Source organism: Macaca thibetana, chromosome 14 (genome assembly GCF_024542745.1).
Source record: "Macaca thibetana thibetana isolate TM-01 chromosome 14, ASM2454274v1, whole genome shotgun sequence".
In the NCBI taxonomy this organism is placed as follows: Eukaryota; Metazoa; Chordata; class Mammalia; order Primates; family Cercopithecidae; genus Macaca; species Macaca thibetana.
The window spans coordinates 85,131,849-85,149,697 of record NC_065591.1 but is presented as its reverse complement, the minus strand read 5'-3'; the positions used below and the strand labels follow the sequence as shown (position 1 = coordinate 85,149,697).

At 40.1% G+C, this 17,849-nt stretch overlaps 2 protein-coding genes across 2 annotated transcripts in view; one reads left to right on the top strand and one right to left on the bottom strand.

Annotated features, from left to right (window-relative positions):
- CEP295 (centrosomal protein 295) overlaps positions 1 to 17,849 on the bottom strand; it is a 1,096,927-nt gene that overhangs the window by 500,664 nt on the left and 578,414 nt on the right. The gene's annotated exons all lie outside the window — the stretch shown is intronic.
- Positions 8,382 to 8,557, top strand: LOC126936305 (ATP synthase subunit ATP5MJ, mitochondrial). The gene is given in 2 exon segments (XM_050758936.1): positions 8,382 to 8,436; positions 8,439 to 8,557. Coding segments are annotated over 2 exon segments (174 nt in total).

The window sequence follows — 17,849 nt, the reverse complement described above, 5'->3', positions numbered from 1 at the left end:
TATACTAATGTTTCTGGTAGCCAGGTTTCCTACTATGAGAGAGAGGTGATATAATTTATGGAATGGGGTAAATTTAGAGATGTCAGCATAAAAGCATGATTTTCTAAGAAATAAAAAAATAATAAAAATGTATGTATCTTTCCTAGTTCTCTCTGCTGAAAGGGCCTAGAAGTAATGCTACCCTAGTTACAATGAGCACTCCTAGCACCTAGATCTTTATGTCTAAAGATAATTCCCCTTTAAAAATAGCTGATTCTAAAATACAACATAAGTACAAGATAAGACTAGAATATTTTGTTGTAGTAGAAAATAAAGAAATTCTTTGAAAAATAATTCAAAGAAATTATTTGAAAATTAGTAGAAAAATTATTTGAAAAAAAAAAAAAAAAATCCTCGTCCAAGGATGTTACAACGAGGAAGAATCTCAAAGAGACCTCTAGCCAAATCAGTGATCAAAAAACAAAACAAACAAACAAAAAGAACAAAGAAGGCTGGGCGCGGGGGCTCACGCCTGTAATTCCAACACTTTGAGAGGCCGAGGCAGGCAGATCACCTGAGGTCAGGAGTTTGAGACCAGCCTGGCCAACACAGTGAAATCTGGTCTGTACCAAAAATACAAAAATTAGCTGGGTGTGGTGGCACATGCCTCTAGTCCCAGCAACTCAGGAAGCTGAGGCAGGAGAATGGCACGAACCTGGGAGGCGGAGCTGGCAGTGAGCCAATATCGTGCCACTGCACTCCAGCCTGGGCGACAGAGCGAGACTCCATCTAAAAAAAAAAAAAACCAAAGAATCATGACAGTGCTGGATTATAACACTGTGGGAAAAAACCCTAAGAATCCACCAGTGCCCTTGATACTAAACAAAGAAAAAAACAAATAATAAGAATGACAGGAGAGCTTTTCTTTATAATAGAACATCAACTAGTAAATGTAGAAGGAATAACACAGTTAGAAAATCACGATTTTGCACCCATCATAGTAATATTTTGTTTAGAAAAGAATCATCCAGGAATGTTAAAACCATTGAGTGAAAGTTTGTTGGGAATGAGTATATTTACACAGCCTGAAAATTTCTCCTCACAGATTATTCATTAACTACAAGAGGAAAAAAATACTTCTACATAATAGATAACACTGTAGCTAAGTGACCACCAACAATGGGACAAACTGATATCTTATGATTCTTGATAAGAGAGGCTAAGAATACAACATCACTTATGTAATATTCCTGCCCAAAATGTATAGCCTCAACTTAATTATGAGGAAACTACCAGTCAATCTCAAATTGAAGGATAAGCCACAAGGCAACTGGTCTGAATGTTTCAAAAATATCAATGTCAGAAGAGAAAAAGAAAGGCCAGGCATGGTGGCTCACACCTGTAATCCCAGCACTTTGGGAGGCCAAGGTGGGCAGATCACAAGGTCAGGAGTTTGAGACCAGCCTAGCCAATATGGAGAAACCCTGTCTCTACTAAAAATAGAAAATTAGCAGGGCATGGTGGTGCATGCCTGTAATCCCAGCTACTCGGGCGGCTGAGGCAGCAGAATCTCTTGAACATGGGAGGCTGAGGTTGCAGTGAGCTGAGATCATGCCGTTGTACTCCAGCCTGGGCAACAAGAGTGAAACTCCTCTCAAAAAAAAAAAAAAAAAAAAAAAGGAAAGAAAGAAAGAAAGGCTGTGGAGCCATTCCAGATTAAAGGTCATTGAAGAACGATTATAACTGAATGAAAAGCATGATTCTTTATTGAATGTCTGATGAGAAAAAAAAAAAACAAAACACATTGCTATTAGGGATATTGCTAGGACAACTGATACAATTTGTATATAGATTGCATATTCCAAAATAGTATTATTGTATCATCATTAAATTTTTGGAACAATCATTGCTCCATGTAAAACAATGTCCCTGTTCTTAAAAGGCAAATACTAAAGTATTAGGAGTGAATGCGCTTCGGTTATATTTTTGAATGAGCTATTTTTAAAGGGGAATTATATGTAGGTATCAAGATCTAGGTACTAGGTGTGTTCATTGTAACTCGGGTTGCATTACTTCTAGGCTCCTTCATTAGGCCCTAAATACTTTAGTATTTATCTTTTAAGAGCAACAACAATAATACAGCAACAATAATAACATAGTTATAAGTGGAAAGAGATAAAGCCAGTGTGGTAACGTATTAACAATTGGCAAATCTCAGTGAAGGATATATGACAATTTATTGTCCTAATTTAGCAACATTTCTATACATGTGAAACTTTTACAAAATAAAAAGATAAAACAGATTTGAAAATCTTTAGGTGACTCTCTCTCCCCAACTAAATGGCATTAAAAAAGTATTCTCCCTTTAAGCCCAGGGATTTTCCACTAATTTTGTCACTATTACATTTTCCTGTTGATAACTTTTAGTTACCTGGTATGGGCAGCTGGTGGAGAAGGAGGTTTGGGTGAAGATGATGAGTGCAATTTGACGCAGTGTCTTTGAGATCCAATGTGTCTCGAGAGATCCAATGTGTTGGGAGCTCAGGGAAGAGGTCCAAGCCAAAGACATGGAATCGATTGATATTACTCCCTTGAGAGCTCTCCTGGAGGGAGCTTGGAGAACAAGAGTGGAAAATGTAAAGGAGACTAAGAGTGAATGGTGGGAGAACCAAGGGGAACCACGGTTCAGCAGCTGTGGAAGGATACATTTCATAAGGAGACCATGGTCCACAGCCTGAAATGTCCCAAGGAGTAAAGCAGACAACCGTAAAGTCCCCTGGATTTGGCAAGTAGGTGGTCCTTGGTAACCTGAATGACTTCCAGGGAGAGGGAGTTGAGGAGTGGGATTGGTGGTGAAACCACACCAGGGTTCATTAAAGAGCAGTTGTGTGGCCAAGTGTAGTAGCTCACGCCTGTAATCCCACCAGTTTGGGAGGCTGAGGTAGGCAGATCACTTGAGGTCAGAAGTTTGAGACCAGCCTAGCCAACATGGTAAAACCCCATCTCTACTAAAAATACAAAAATTAGCCGGGCATGGTTGCAGGCACCTGTAGTCCCAGCTACTTGGGAGGCTGAGGCAGGAGAATGTCTTGAACCCAGGAGGTGGAAGTTTCAGAGAGCTGAGGTGGTGCCACTGCAGTCCAGCCTGGGCAACACAGCAAGACTCCATCTAAAAAAAAAAAAAAAGTAATTGTGTAAGCCTGACACAGTGGCTGAGACCTGTAGTCCCAGCACTTTGGGAGGCCAAGGCAGGCAGATATCTTTGAGTTCAGGAGTTCAAGACCAGCATGGGCAACATGGCAAACCCCATCTCTACTAAAAATACAAACCTAGCCAGGTTTGGTGGTGGTGTGTGTCTGCAGTCCCAGCTACTCGAGAGGCTAAGGTGGGAAAATCTCTTGAGCCTGGGAGGTGGAGGTTGCAGTGAGCTGTGGTTGTGCCACTGCATTCCAGCCTGGGTGACAGAGCTAGACACTGTCTCAAAAACAAAAACAAAAAGTAATTGTGGAAGTGAAATGTGATAAGAATATACCTTCCGATAAGTCTATTTGGAAGGGCAGGAGAGAAATAGAGATGAAGGAAGACTTTTGGTTTTGGTCTTTAGAGCTGGAAGGGATTTGCCCATGGAAAGGGGGAGGTTAGAGAATCGGAAAGGGCGATAGTTACATTAGCAAGATCCCAGAGGAACCAGAAGGCAGGAGATCGGGGTAGAATGGTGAGACTAACCCTGCGTAGGGAAAGAATGTATCTTCCCACCCAGTGGCCTATGAACCCCAGGGCCTTGTCTTCTGTCTTGACCTCTCTCAAAAGAAACCAAACTGTTAGCCTCTTTCCTAATATTTCTGATGAGCCAACCACAGGATCCTGGTAGGCAGGGTATTGACTTAGGTAGAGTTCTGAATTTGGAGTTGGAAGAAAGCTTTGATTTCTTGTGTTTTTGCTTGACTTCCTGACTGTGTTATCCTTTCTGAGCAGCAATGTCCTCATCTTTAAAATGAAAAAAATGCACTCCATATAATAAAGTAGGAGAATATATGAAAACACTTTAAAAAGGGACTTGCGATTAGGTAGCTTTTTTGAGGTGTTTTTTGTTTGTGTGTCCCTCTGCTCTTAGGATCCGGTAATATTCCAGTGACCAGGAGACCTGGCAGTTGCCAAGAATGTTCTCTGAAACTGCTGGCTTCTAATGAGGCAGCTCACACAGGATTTGCTATCTTGAATTTAAAAATAACAGAAACAGAAACAAGTGCATCCACAGAGAGATGGACTATCACCAGAGGCTTGGTATTGTGATTAACAGTAGAATGTAAGCCAACAGAAGCCAGCTGGCAATCACTGAAACTTGACCATTTGGTTCGGTAGGTTACAATGAGTTTGTTATTAAGAATTGTTTATAATAATCAAATTTTCCACTAGGTGACAGCAAAGCCCATATGATCTAAATCATCGTTCCTCTTGAATAGTGTTTGAGAATCTTCCAAAAGCAGCGGATCCTGCCGTTCTGCAGAGAGTAATTATTACTAAAATCATGACATATGGCCTTGAGATATTGTCATTACTCTTCTGAGATAAATAACTCCAGTTTTTAAAAAAGCAATTTTAGTTTTTGACATTCTAAGTCACTTGAATTTATAGAAACAACTACAACAATAATTTAAAAAGCTGACATGTGTTAAGCATTTGCTGTGTGCCGGGCACTCTTATAAATGTGCATGGCTCTTGATACTACCCAACTTCTCAGAGGTTTCACAGGGATCACAAGTCCCCTCTTGTAATAAAGAACTAAATCTTTCCTGGGCCACTTCTGTAACCATAACACTAACTACATAAATACACGCTTGTGGCTGAACTACCCTGCCCAGGAGAGGAGGAGTTTGGTTATGAATATTAATGGTCTAGTCAAGAGCCCTTTACAGGGTTTTATGAACAATTTTCAGTTATAGTTGGTATTTCTCAGAGCATTTATCTTTTTTAAAAATAACTTTTCCCCTCTTAGACCTATGCTAACCCTTCATTGGGTTCCCTGTTGGTGGCTCATTCTTCTTGAGACTGTGTTGAGTTTGGGGTAACCTATTGAAGTCTTTTTTTTTTTTAGGGGCTAAAGCTGAGACCCCAGGCAGAGTGAGCTTGACTCATCATGGTACGAAGCCTTTAACCATCAGAAAGAAGTGGGAATTATGGGCCATGGCTGGTATTGACTCTGTCCCCTGGCCCTTGGCCCCTGAATGCTTGCCTTGGTTCTAAGCAGAGAAAGGACTGAGAAGTCAAATGGCAGGGCTGTTTCTGGAACACACTAATCCACAGGCAGCCCTGCTTAGTTTGTTTTCTTCAATCAGAATATAACATAAAAACCAGGGAGCTACATAGCTGGCTCCTATACAGCTACCCATACTGCTTTTCTTCCCTTTTTAATTATTACTATGTCTGAAAGAATGCTATAAATGCATGAGATGAAATTTCCAAAGGTGCAACAGAGCATACAGTTAAAAAGTAAGTTTTACTTCCCACACCTGTTGCCCATAGGAAACCACTGGTTCTCACAGTTACCAGTTTCCAATAACGTTCAGCCTTAGCAGCCTGGGGATTCCGTGCTTGGCAGGACAGCGGTAACGATGCTGGATGCTGATGGGGGGGAGGAGTTAGGAGTAGCTCAGATTGCGGAGTGAGTTAAGCACATGTGACACCTCCTGATGAGGCTCAGGGACTAGGGGCACATGGTGTGTGGGAAAATGAGCCAGGAAACTTTGGGAATTCATAACAAGATGGCCTTATTGGCACCCACACGCTGGTGTGGCCTGGGGAAGTTGTGTACTATTATTATAGAAATATGTTCTCAGATGAAAGTTAAAAAATATAGATAAGTATATCTCACTGTTTAAGTATATATATTAAATATATATGTGTGTATATATACACATATATCTATGTTACAGTTTTTCCTGCAATATGGAGCCCAAGCCCCAGTCTCCAAGTCTCATAGCAACTCAAGCATCAGCAAACAATGCCTCCAGAAGATAGAAACTGACACTCCTAAGGTCACCAGCAATCTTATCCCACAATGTCAGCTGAGCCACGAGAGGGAGCACCACTGCAGAGTGGCAGCTAGCCTAGGCAAGCCACGACCCAGTTCCTGACATTGGCCCCAGGTGCATTCACAAGTGTGAGCACGTGTGCTGGGTGACCCAGGACCGTCTCAGTTTATACCTGGGATAATTGTTAAAAGGGTCCTTTTCCAATCTCAAGAACTGTCCCAAGTTTGTCAATGAAGTACATGATCTCTCTGAATACAGTTCCCCTGTGCATCATCTCCCACCGTGCCACTCCTTCAGGGTGCTGGACCAATTATGGACGTGTGAGTTACGGGGGATCAGGTGTCAACCATCTTTCAGACCCAAAGCTGCAACCATTTTTTTCCCCTAGGGCCTCTTCCGGGTCTAGCAGTCTCCTGTTTCTGGGACACAAAAGGGCCAATTCTACCTCCAGTTCAGGCAACAGAACTCCCCAGCCACCCTTCAGAGGACTGGATATCCTAAATGCTTATGCCTCTTTTTCCCAATGAGCCCGATGCTCAGTAGCTCAAATGTAATTTACCACTGAGATATGTAATAAATATCTCAGAACATTTATTTTGGCCCCTCTCTAATCCCTAGCATGTCATTTTCATGAGAAAAAAAGGAAAATAAAATTCTCCTATAATACTCAACTAGAAATTTCCAGAGGTTAATAATTTTGGAAGCACATTCTTCTGGATATGTATGTAAAGTCTTTTATTGGTTCTAGCTGTTTTTCATCGGATTTTTTTAGTTTTTCTGGGTAGGCAATCATGATTTGCAAGTAATAATTATACTGATACCTAATATTTATTTATTTAACATTTTGAAAATTTTTATTTTAGAGCCTAAAACTTCTAGGATGTAATTGAGTAACGATGATAGCAAGCATGTCTTCTTGCCGACTTTAATAGAATGCTTCTAGTATTTCACCCTTAAAATGATGTGATTTAAGGTTGGACTTTGTGTGAAGGGAGTATCCTCCTAAGCTTACCAAAATAATTACCTTGGTTGTAACTTATAGAATAAATTGTCAGTATCTTGACAATTTCATCTTGACAAAGATCAAGATATTTGCTTTTGTCCAGATAAATGGCAATGGAACTATACCTTTGCTTTACTCAGATATCCAACTGTTGCAGCTCTTTCTCTTTTTACCTACAATAAAATATTAAATCCATAAATCATTAGATGCCTGGGTTTAAGTCTAGTTGTGGGAGTTCGCTAACTATTCTGAATTTCACTTTCTTTATCTGAAAATTAGAATTAAAAATACTGACTTCACAGAGTTGCTGCATTAACTTATTGCCTAGAATGTAGCAAGCATTCAATAAATTTATTATTATAGCTGTTATATAATATATATTTCACTCTCTGATCCTATTGGAGATATAGATATTAAATATAATATATATTAAATATGTCACATATAATAATAAGAGAATAAAAATCTCCTTAGAAAAGACTTTTCAGTTAATGACAGTGGTGATTCTAGGATTATCTTAAGTTCACTGTGGTCTTTTCTTTAGAGGTGGTAGGATGCCCAACTGCTCCAGTTTATTCTGGATAGGGGAGCGTCCGAGGTTGAAGGACTTTCGGTGCTAAAACCAGAGAAGTCCTGGGTAAATTGGGACAAGTTGGTCACCTAGATCATGGTAATATTTGACTCCTTTCCTGTTTTCATCTGATCAGGCAGGCTCCTCCAGAAGACAAAAATAGCATTCAAAGAAAATTATTAAAGGCCCGATGATGAACAGACATCACCATCATCATTTTAGTAATAATAATAATACTGTAATAGTAAGCCACATTTAGAAGGAAACTAAATATCTCTTTCTAAGGAAATTTCTAGCAAACCAAGACAAACACTACTGGGATGATTTTCACAGAAGATGTACTCTTTGGATGGTGAGAGAGCACTAAGAAAGTAGCTATTCTAATGGGGCAGGAGGTAGAAAAGAGAAACTGGGGTACTTGGCATAGTTCAGATACTACAAATCTGGTGCTCCTGATCTACAGAAGGAAGTGTGGATATAGACCCACATTGAGCGTGAGAGTAACAGGAAGAGGTGCAAGAGTGAGGTGAATGATTCCCCTCTAGAAAGTTTGGGGCAAGCCTGGAGGGGATACTGGTTTTGTGGGCTGTTGCCAGGATAGTTGCTACCCACCTGTGCTCTGGCCTGAACTTGGCTGAGTCATCACCCAGAATGCTGTGATGGTAGGAGTAATTATAGCCCAGGAGGACATGGAAGCATCAAGTAATTACAGTCAAGGAGGACACGCCCCGGGCTATGGTGCTGCTGTGCACAGAGGACAAGGCAAGGTTCGGGCAGGTGTGGGAAAAAGGTATAGATGCTTCAAAGTATTATTAAAAATGTGCGGATCCCCATGAAGCTCTACTATACCAAGTTTACCAGGATATTTGGGTCGGAATGGGGCTGATGAACCTCACTGTTCATAAAATCCAGACTGCTAATAAAAGAAGTAAAGCTTTGAAAGCTCTGGCGCCTGCTCATGGTCATCACTAATCAGCTTTACCTGGCATACACATGAAATGAAACATCAGTCAGCCTGTAAATTTAAGCAAGCTGTGTTAGACTGTACACGTGTCTAAGTATCGCTTACTTCGTGGCATGAATAAATGGATCTGTGAAATGCACTGAAAAAAGAAAGATCAAGATCAGGGGTACAGTGGGAAACAGAGGTCATTGCTGGGTAAACTCAAAAGATTTCGTACGCAGGCCAGAGACAGGGCTGAGACACTGGGAGTTTATTCTTACTAGATGCTGGACAGTTATTGTGGCTTCAATGAGATAATGCACATAGATGCAGAGTTCTTACATGGCACATAGTTCAAGCTTACTATCACCTGTTTTTAGTTTTTGAACCTCTGAAAGCTAATCAACTAATTTCCCCTAGTATAGAAGCAGATGAACAAAAGTCAAAAATTGAATTTCTTTACCGGGAATAAAAGTTGTACAAGTTGTGTTTGTTCTACCAACAATTTCCTTTGATCCAAATGGCCAGTATAGAAAGATCAATGTTCTTCTACAGTGGCTAGAACACAAACAATGATGTCAAGGGCACATATACCAGGAAGAGACCACTAACGACCTCTCACAGGCCTCCCAAGGTAGCATCATGACCTGAAATTACCCATGCAGGCCAAGAACTGTAATTTTATTCAGTCATAGAAAGAAACACTTATCTCAGGTGTTAGTTCTGCACAATAATCAAGCTTACAAGAGTGAATACAAACCAGTGTATCTTTTATTTGTAGTTTTAAATTTTTATTACTTTTATTTTTCAATAATTTAATACAATCAATCAATCAAAGAGGGCCATGTATGGGCCAGTGGTGACAGTGTGTTACTAAACACAGATATTGGATAGGCAATTAGCAGTGTCTGCTCCAACCATGGCATCAGTTTATTAATTTTCAATAATAAATTACTGTAAGAATTCTGGAGTCCTTATGATCAGTGCCAAGTGCCATGAAAAGTCCAATCAAAATCAGAAACTATTTAATTTATTCCTTCAGAAGAAGTTACTGCATAGGTCTATTTGACAAACATAATCTTCCTTAAGATATTAGCTTAACCATAATCAAGAAGAAGGTTGTCCTGAATGCAGAATACAAGCTAAGAAAGTTGACTGTTTAATGGCTTCAGGGAAGAAAGTTTCTGGCCCACAGAACTGGAAATACCAGCCAGGTCACAGCCTCTCTAGGACAGTGCTACGATGGAAATTACTAACATTTGCTTTGGTAACTTTTCCTGCTTTTTCTATCCCCAAGTCACAAAATCACTTTTTAATGTATGCATTCTTTGCTTAGTCAAGTTAATATATCTACCTCGGTTATAGAAAACTTTTGCAAGCCCACAGGCCAGTTTTTCCTCTCTAAAGAGTTTTTGTGAATCTCTGCTTTGATTTGTAGCCTGTTGATTTCACTTTTTCTCCTTGTGCAAGCATCTCAAGTTATTCTGGCCACTTTACTGACACAGCTATGTACAGAGAGCAACTATCCAATCTCCCTGCTTTTTGACATTCGTCTTATCTTCTTTATAATATATAGGTAACTCCATGAAGTTTCTCAGGATCCCTTCTATTCGGTATGTTGTTGACTGAAATCTTTGGTCATCACCTTTATTATATGTTAATTTATTATTCCACTGGATCCAGCTTCAGTCTACAAATGTAGTTAAGTCTCCACTGCCCCCAAAACCCTACCCTCAAGTCTGCAACTCTCAGGCTACTTTCCTTTCATGGTCGAGGGACTGGAAACAGCATTGTCATGCATCATTGCCCTCTTCCATGTATCAACACCTTGCAAACTGGCTCCTACAAGTTCCATACTCCAGTGGAACTTGCTTCTTGGAGTAGTACTAACTTTCAGTGATCTCTTCTCCCTGGGGTCTAGTGCTAGACCCCAAAAAGGGGTGAATGCCTGGCTTTGCTGACATTGCTCCCTGGCCATAGTTAAAAGAGAGACACACACTCAAGCTAGGTTACTTCTCTCTCCTGAGATTTGGAGCATGAACTGGAGAGGTGCAGAATTTTCTGGAGCAGAGCTGTGTTAGTGGCTGCACCACGCTGGGAGAGGGGTCATAGATTCCTAGGAGGCCCCCAGAGCTGCCCTGGTTCCTATCCTTCCCGAACCTTGGTTGTCCATCTCCTCCGCTAACTCTCTGTGAGTTCTCCCAGAATCCTCCTTTAGGTACTGGCCTTAAATTCCCTTTTTTCTTTCTGTCTAAGCTAGTGACAGTCAGCTTCTATCCTTTACAACCTAATTAACCGGTTAATTCTTAACCAGTTAATTCTCTTACCCTTTTTAACAATTCAGAAGCATTGAACACTGAAGAATCTCCTTCCCTGCTGAAATTGTTTTTCTGTGTCTTTGCTGCCTTTGCATTCTTGTGGCTCCTTGTCCTGCAACATTTTCTCAGGCCCCACTGTCACTCCTCTTCTTTCCCTTACCCTTGAATGAAAGGCTTCCTAAAATGTTTTTAAAATTTTTTTGTTTTGCTTTGAGACAGTCTCACTCTGCCACCCAGGCTGGAGTGCAGTGGCATGATCTTGGCTCACCGCAGGCTCCACCTCCTGGTTTCAAGTGGTTCTCCTGTCTCAGCCTTCTGAGTAGCTGGGATTACAGGTGCATGCCACCACGCCCAGCTAATTTTTATATTTTTTAGTAGAGACAGGCTTTCACCATGTTGGTCAGGCTGGCATTGAACTCCTGATCTCAGGTGATCCACCCGCCTCGGCCTCCCAAAGTGCTAGAATCACAGGCATGAGCCATCGTCCGGCCCTTCCTAAAATATTATTTATGAGAATCCTTTTTACATTCTCACTTATTCAAATCAACAAAACAAAATTTGAATGAGCCAGATACTCCACCTCATTTTAGAATATTTGGAAGAGATAGTCTAGAGAACATGACCATATATATGGTCATATTCTATTGGCACAGTCAAGCAACACAGGACATCCAAGTTCTAGATAAACATTTCTGATTATCTACATGTATATTTGTGATTCAACTCACCTAAAATCACCTATTACCATCTCAAATTTAGTATGCTTAAAACTATACTCATTATTTTTGCCCTCAAATATGATCCTTTTTCTATCTTTCCAATCTCAATCCAGAACAGTACCATCCTCCCACCATAAGCTTAAATATCAGAGTCATCTCTTATTCCCTCTTCTCATCTGGTCAATGCACAGGCCCTGTTGATTCTGACCCTGATACACATTCACCTCAGCAGAACATGCCCACAGGCACCCCCCATCAAGTCCCCTTACATTTCACTTCCTGTTGCAGGGGTTTACTAACTCAGTACCCAGCTATCTGGCTGTGCCCTACCCAGTCATCCTCCACATGGCTGCTTAAGTCTTTTAAAACTCAGATTTAATCGTGACAGTTCCCAGAAGAGAAGCCTTTCAGTGGTTCTCCAAGGGATGTTCATGAAAATTGCCGAGGAGTTCTGAAAAAGTGAACATTCTTGGGCTGCAAATAAGAATTCCTCAGTCAGTTTCCAGAAATAAGGCATGAGTATTTTGAGAACCTCATCCCCCCACCCCCACCCAGGGATTTTGATATAGACCTACGGTTAAGTGTCATTGCTTTAATGGAACCTCAGTGCCTACTGAACAGATCTCAAATTTCTCACTGTGATATTTAGGGCACCAACTTCTGCTTCAAGCCTTGTCTCCTTTAATTCCTTACATATTCCAAAGTCTGACAAATAGCGATGACAGTAGTTACTATTTCCTGAATGCCTCCTGACATCATGCCTTTCATTAGTCTGCTCTTGCCACTTGGAAAATCCTTTCTTCTCCATTTCTATTTCTCTCAATTACACCCTCCTTCAAGGTCAAGTTTGACTAATTTAGAGTAAAATACATTTACAGTATTTAGAGTAGTTATGGGGTCATAATAAGCCCTCTATAATAGCAGTTAATGTTGTTATGATAATGATGATGATAAATAATACCTTATACCTCCATGAAGTCCTTACCACTCACTAAATCAGAACTAGTCTTTCCTTCCTTTGTGTTTCCATTGCACTTTGTTTCTAGTCCTTTTAGGGTATCTGCTAGATTCTGTTTTGCTTTTTGTACCCGTCTTACCTGTCCTGGTGAAGTGCAACCTTGTTAGTGAACTCTATCTTGGTCAGGTACTATATCATGTTCAAAACACAGCAGTTGCTCAATACATTTTCACACTTTTAAATTGAGTTCTAAATGATCTTCGTGAACTGTCACCCCAGCCAGAAACAGATGTTCAGCGGGATTCCCTGCCTGTTTGTCCTGCATGTTTTGTCTCTGAGCTGAGCAGGGGAGAAACCCAACTCGGAGCCCTTTAAATTAAACATGTACTTAAGTGGCAAAAGAATTTTTAATTAGAGCCTGGGAAAAGGAAACATTAACATTTGTTGAGTGCATACTCTGCCAGGACACTGTAGTGTGTTTGCCTTGGAACAGCTGTGTAGCAGGAAGCTGCTTCTAACGTATTCTGTATTCTTTCCTCCCATTGTTTGCTTAAGGTAACATTTATGTCTGATATTTGCTTAATGTGCCTCTCAAGTCGTTTCTGAGCATTGTAAAGAGGAAACGGTTCACTGGGTGGCAATGCCAGGCACTCAACACTGAGTAACTGATGTGTTAGTGGTGCTCTTTGAAAAGTATGATGTACTGTGAAGTGTCACACTACCTGGATAATTTGCTGTTACCATCAGCCAGGTGGCTGTTTAAATGGTTTTAGATCGAGGAGGAGTTTCCAATAGTTTTAGGCCTTCCCCAGATCCATACTCCTAGGAGAAGTGGGGATTTTTGGCCGATGGCATGATGTCCCCATGAACAGTAGCAGAAATGTAGATCTGTTTTATGAGATAAGGGACTAAAGTGGTTCTCTGAGCCCATGCTTCCACGTTGAATGGTAGTTAGGACTATAACACGGGTGACTATAACACTTATTGTTAAAACAGTGGATGCTCAGCACAACAGAATCCACTGGGACTATCCCAGGTGAATTGGTACCTCAGCTACCAGAGCACAGATCACTTCCATGCTGGGCATGGAGTCAGTGACATCTGCTTCTTTCAACTCCAGATAAAGTGCTAAAAGAGAGGGTGTGAACCCTGAGAGTAAGTATAAAGATCCTCTGGATGTGCAGGATTCATCCTGAAGTGACTGAACAAAGCTAAGGGGAGAATTTGATAAATCTCTGCACTGCAGCCTAATGAAAGAGCAGGCTTCTTAGTTGAAAGAGCAAATCATGCACTGGGGGCTTCTGAGGAAAATTAGGCTTCTCCTCTAAATTCCGCAGTGTGATGAGTGGCAGGAATGGACTTTGCCTGAACACAGAGGCTGATGCCTGAACTTAAGAGTCTCATTCATTGCATCCAGTGTTTTCTGGACTGTCCAGCGAAGCCCTCTCCAAGTCCTACCTTACCTTCAAGGCTCACTAAGCGATGAATGTCTCTATCGGTATTCTCACTGTCCTCCAATCCCATTGCTTTCTCCTTCCTTAGAAGTGATACACCCTCTCTACTACTGAAGTTGTGACTTACATTTATACAGCCCTGCTGAAAATCATTACCAACCTAGCTCAAAGGAATCTTTACTTATTCTGAATCCCTCTAGCACTGAGTTGTTTAGTCCACTTTGCCCTTGTGATACATAGCCTTGCATTGTTTGTTGTTCTTTTCACCTGAACTGTTTTGTCTTCTCAAATTGATTGAGAATATAAGTCATATATTATTGCTCTTTCTTCATCCACATTACTCAATTATCAATGAATATTGATTGATTGATTTTGAAAACCTTATTTTGTATGTTGAACCATCTTGGTTTTGTTCTGAATAGAAGAGTTATTCAAGTTACCAAAATGTACCTGGACTTTCGCTTTATTTCTGACCATATCACCAAAAAAATAAAAAATCCTCCAAATCTGGAATTTACATCAGACTTCTTGGAGGAATGGGGAGATGAGTTAATATTTTAACTCACAAGGGTGATGCTAGAAGCCTAAAGTATACAGCAGAAGTGGTAGGATGAATAGAATTGTTAAAATCCACAGAGGGGACAGGCGTAGGGGCTTGTGCCTGTAATCCCAGCACTTTGGGAGGCCAAGGCGGGCGGATAATGAGGTAAAGAGTTTGAAGCCTGGCCAACATGGTGAAGCCTCGTCTCTACTAAGAATACAAAAATTAGCCAGCTGTGGTGGTGCGTGCCTGTAATCCCAGCTACTCAGGAGGCTGAGGCAGGAGAATCACTTGAACCCGGGAAGTGGAGGTTGCAGTGAGCTGAGATCACGCCACTGCACTCCAGCCTAGGCAACTCTGTCTCAGGGGAAAAAAGAAAAAAAAATCATCAGATTGGAATTGGGATCCTGGGTTTGGTTCTTATGACTACTAAGTCTTAGAATTCTTCTCTGAACCTTAGTTTATTCATTTGTAAAATATTGATCATAATATGTATTTCTGTAGGTTTATTGTGAAGATTAAATGAGATAACATATAAGAAAAGAAAACACTAAGAATGATGCCTAGAACAGTATATGTTAAATAATTCTCAGTCTGAATGAGTCACTGATGTTGTTTCAGAGTATGCCAAATCTTGTAATTCTGGGTATTTTGGTTTCCTTAAAGAGCCACATTTGAAAGATCACCAATGGAGATAAGGTCAAACTTGTTAGATGGTAAATAGTCTCTTGACATAAGTAATGGAACCCAAAGACCTAAATAGAGGATGGATTAGTACCCATTTATAATACACAAAATGAACTGTTCCTTGGTCAATTTCTCACTTCTTTGACTTAATACAATGGCCTACTATTAAGTAATCAATCATTGATCTAATTTATTATACAATGAATGCAGTCTATTGAGAAAGTCAGATCAAAATGCTTAGCTGTTTTATGAGGGAAAAATCAGATGAGGAACAATTGTGTGTTGTTATCACTAAAAATCAAAATTAATAGGAACAGTATCCTATAAATGAAGCATAATGTGATTGGCTACCAGCCTGGTCTTAAAGAAAATGGGTTGGTAACATTTTCTTAAATGGTACCTTTTTCCAAGGACCTCTTATCTTAAAATCTTCTGAGGGCATGGACTAGAGTGCAGTCCTCCAACTGGAACTTCTCCTTTTTCCTGAATGGAAGCTTTCTAACTTCCATGCCGCTTCTTTTTATTACCAAAAAGCACATATATGTTGGTGTTTATTTTCTCTGATCAGTTCTATGGGGAATCTATATCTCTTAAGCAGATTTCCCAAATGAGTATGGAACTATTCTTTCCCAATGTGGTTGGTATTGTCAACAAGGTTATTAAATTGTGAGCAAGCTCCTTGAATAATCATGAAAAGTGTCCCAGGTAGCAGGAATTCCAGGATTCCTCATGCATAACATGCGTCTCAGGTGACCTACTTACCACAAGTAAGTCTTTCACACACTCCTTTTGAACTGTGATGAAAGTAAGCTATACAAAAGCTGACAGGTACAGACTGTCAAATTAAATCTCAAACTAGACCTTGATGTTAAAATCTTAAAATAGACAGGACTTATCAAGTTAAATTTACATGTGAGGATCATGAGTCCTTAGCATCCAGAGAAAACCCAGACTTTTGTACTTGGCATGATAATAGTTTTATTTGAAGACAACACAAGTAAAACAATTTCCTTGCAAATTAATGTCTAATCAATACATAATGCTTAGAATGGAAAGAAGCAAATTTTGTAAAGCACCCTTTTCCTTTTGAGTCTTTGGGAGTACACTTGAGATTCATTATAATATAAGCTTTAAAGCCTTTTACCCGTCATGTTAAATACCAAAAGGAATAACTTGCATATGGGAAAATAAAAGTGTCCTTTCCAGCACTTGCCGTAAGTCACTTTTTTTTTTTTTTGAGACAGAGTCTCGCTCTGTCACTCAGGCTGGAGTGCAGTGGCATGATCTCAGCTCACTGAAACCACTGCGTCCCAGGTTCAAGCGATTCTCCTGCCTCAGCCTCCTGAGTAGCTGGGACTACAGGTGTGTGCTACTAAGGCTAATATTTTGTATTTTTGGTAGAGACGGGGTTTCACCGTGTTAGCCAGGATGGTCTCTATCTCCTGACCTCGTGATCCACCCACCTGGGCCTCCCAAAGTGCTGAGATTATAGGCGTAAGCCATTGCGCCTGGCCAAGTCACTTTTTTATTGTCCTTCAAAAAGTAGCATTTTCAGAAGACAATGCTTAATATGTTGGTTGTGGCATTTGTGTTGGCATTAACTGCCATCAGTGAAGCTCAGTTAGCTGATTTCAGGCTGATCTTCTGAATCTTTCATTAGCTATATGAGAATGGATAGACAGAAATGTACAATGTTGTACACACCACTGACCAATGGTCAGAACTGTGAGTGGCTCTCACAACCTGGTGGCTTAGGTGCTTAGGATCTCAAGAAACCATGAGGCAATAAAGTAGATAATAGTATATGTCCTAAAGTTGCAATTAGATTTGGTTTTCATCTGTGAAATTTTGGGCAAGTCTCTGAGTCTGTCTAAGCTTGTCTTTTCTTTCTTTCCATTTCTAATTTTATTGAGGCATAATTGATGAAATTGTATATATTTACAGTGTCCAACATGATCTTTTGTTATATGCATACATTGTGAAATGATGATCAATATTAAGCTAATGAACATATCCCTCACCTTGCATAGTTATCTTTATTGCATAGAGAGTGTGTGGAGAGAACATTTAAGATCTACTCTCAGCAAATTTCAAGTATAAACTCCAGAATTATTAACTACAGTCATCATGCTGCATAACTGAGACTTTGTACTCTTTCACCAATATCTCCCTATATCCTCCACCCCCAGCTTTTAGCAACTACCATTCTACTCTCTGCATCTATGAGCTCAACTTAAGATCCCAACATAAGTAAGATGATGCAGTATTTGTCTTCTATGCCTGGCTTATTTCACTTAGCAAAGTGGCCTCTAGGTTCATTCAGATTGTTAGAAATGATGGGATTTCATTCTTTTTTAAGGCTGAATAAAATTCCATTGTGTGTACATATACGTATTATATACCATGTTTTCTTTATCCATTTATCCACCAATGGACACATCTTATTATTTTGAATAATGCTGCAAGGAACATGAGAGTGCAGCTCTTTCTTCTATATACTGATATCATTTCTTTTGGATATATGCCCAACAGTGGGGCTGTGGCATCATGTGCTAGTTCTATTTTTAATTTTAATTTTTAATATCTTAGTTCCATTGATGTTTTCTGTTGTTTTTTCAGCTTCTATTTCATTTATTTTTCCTCT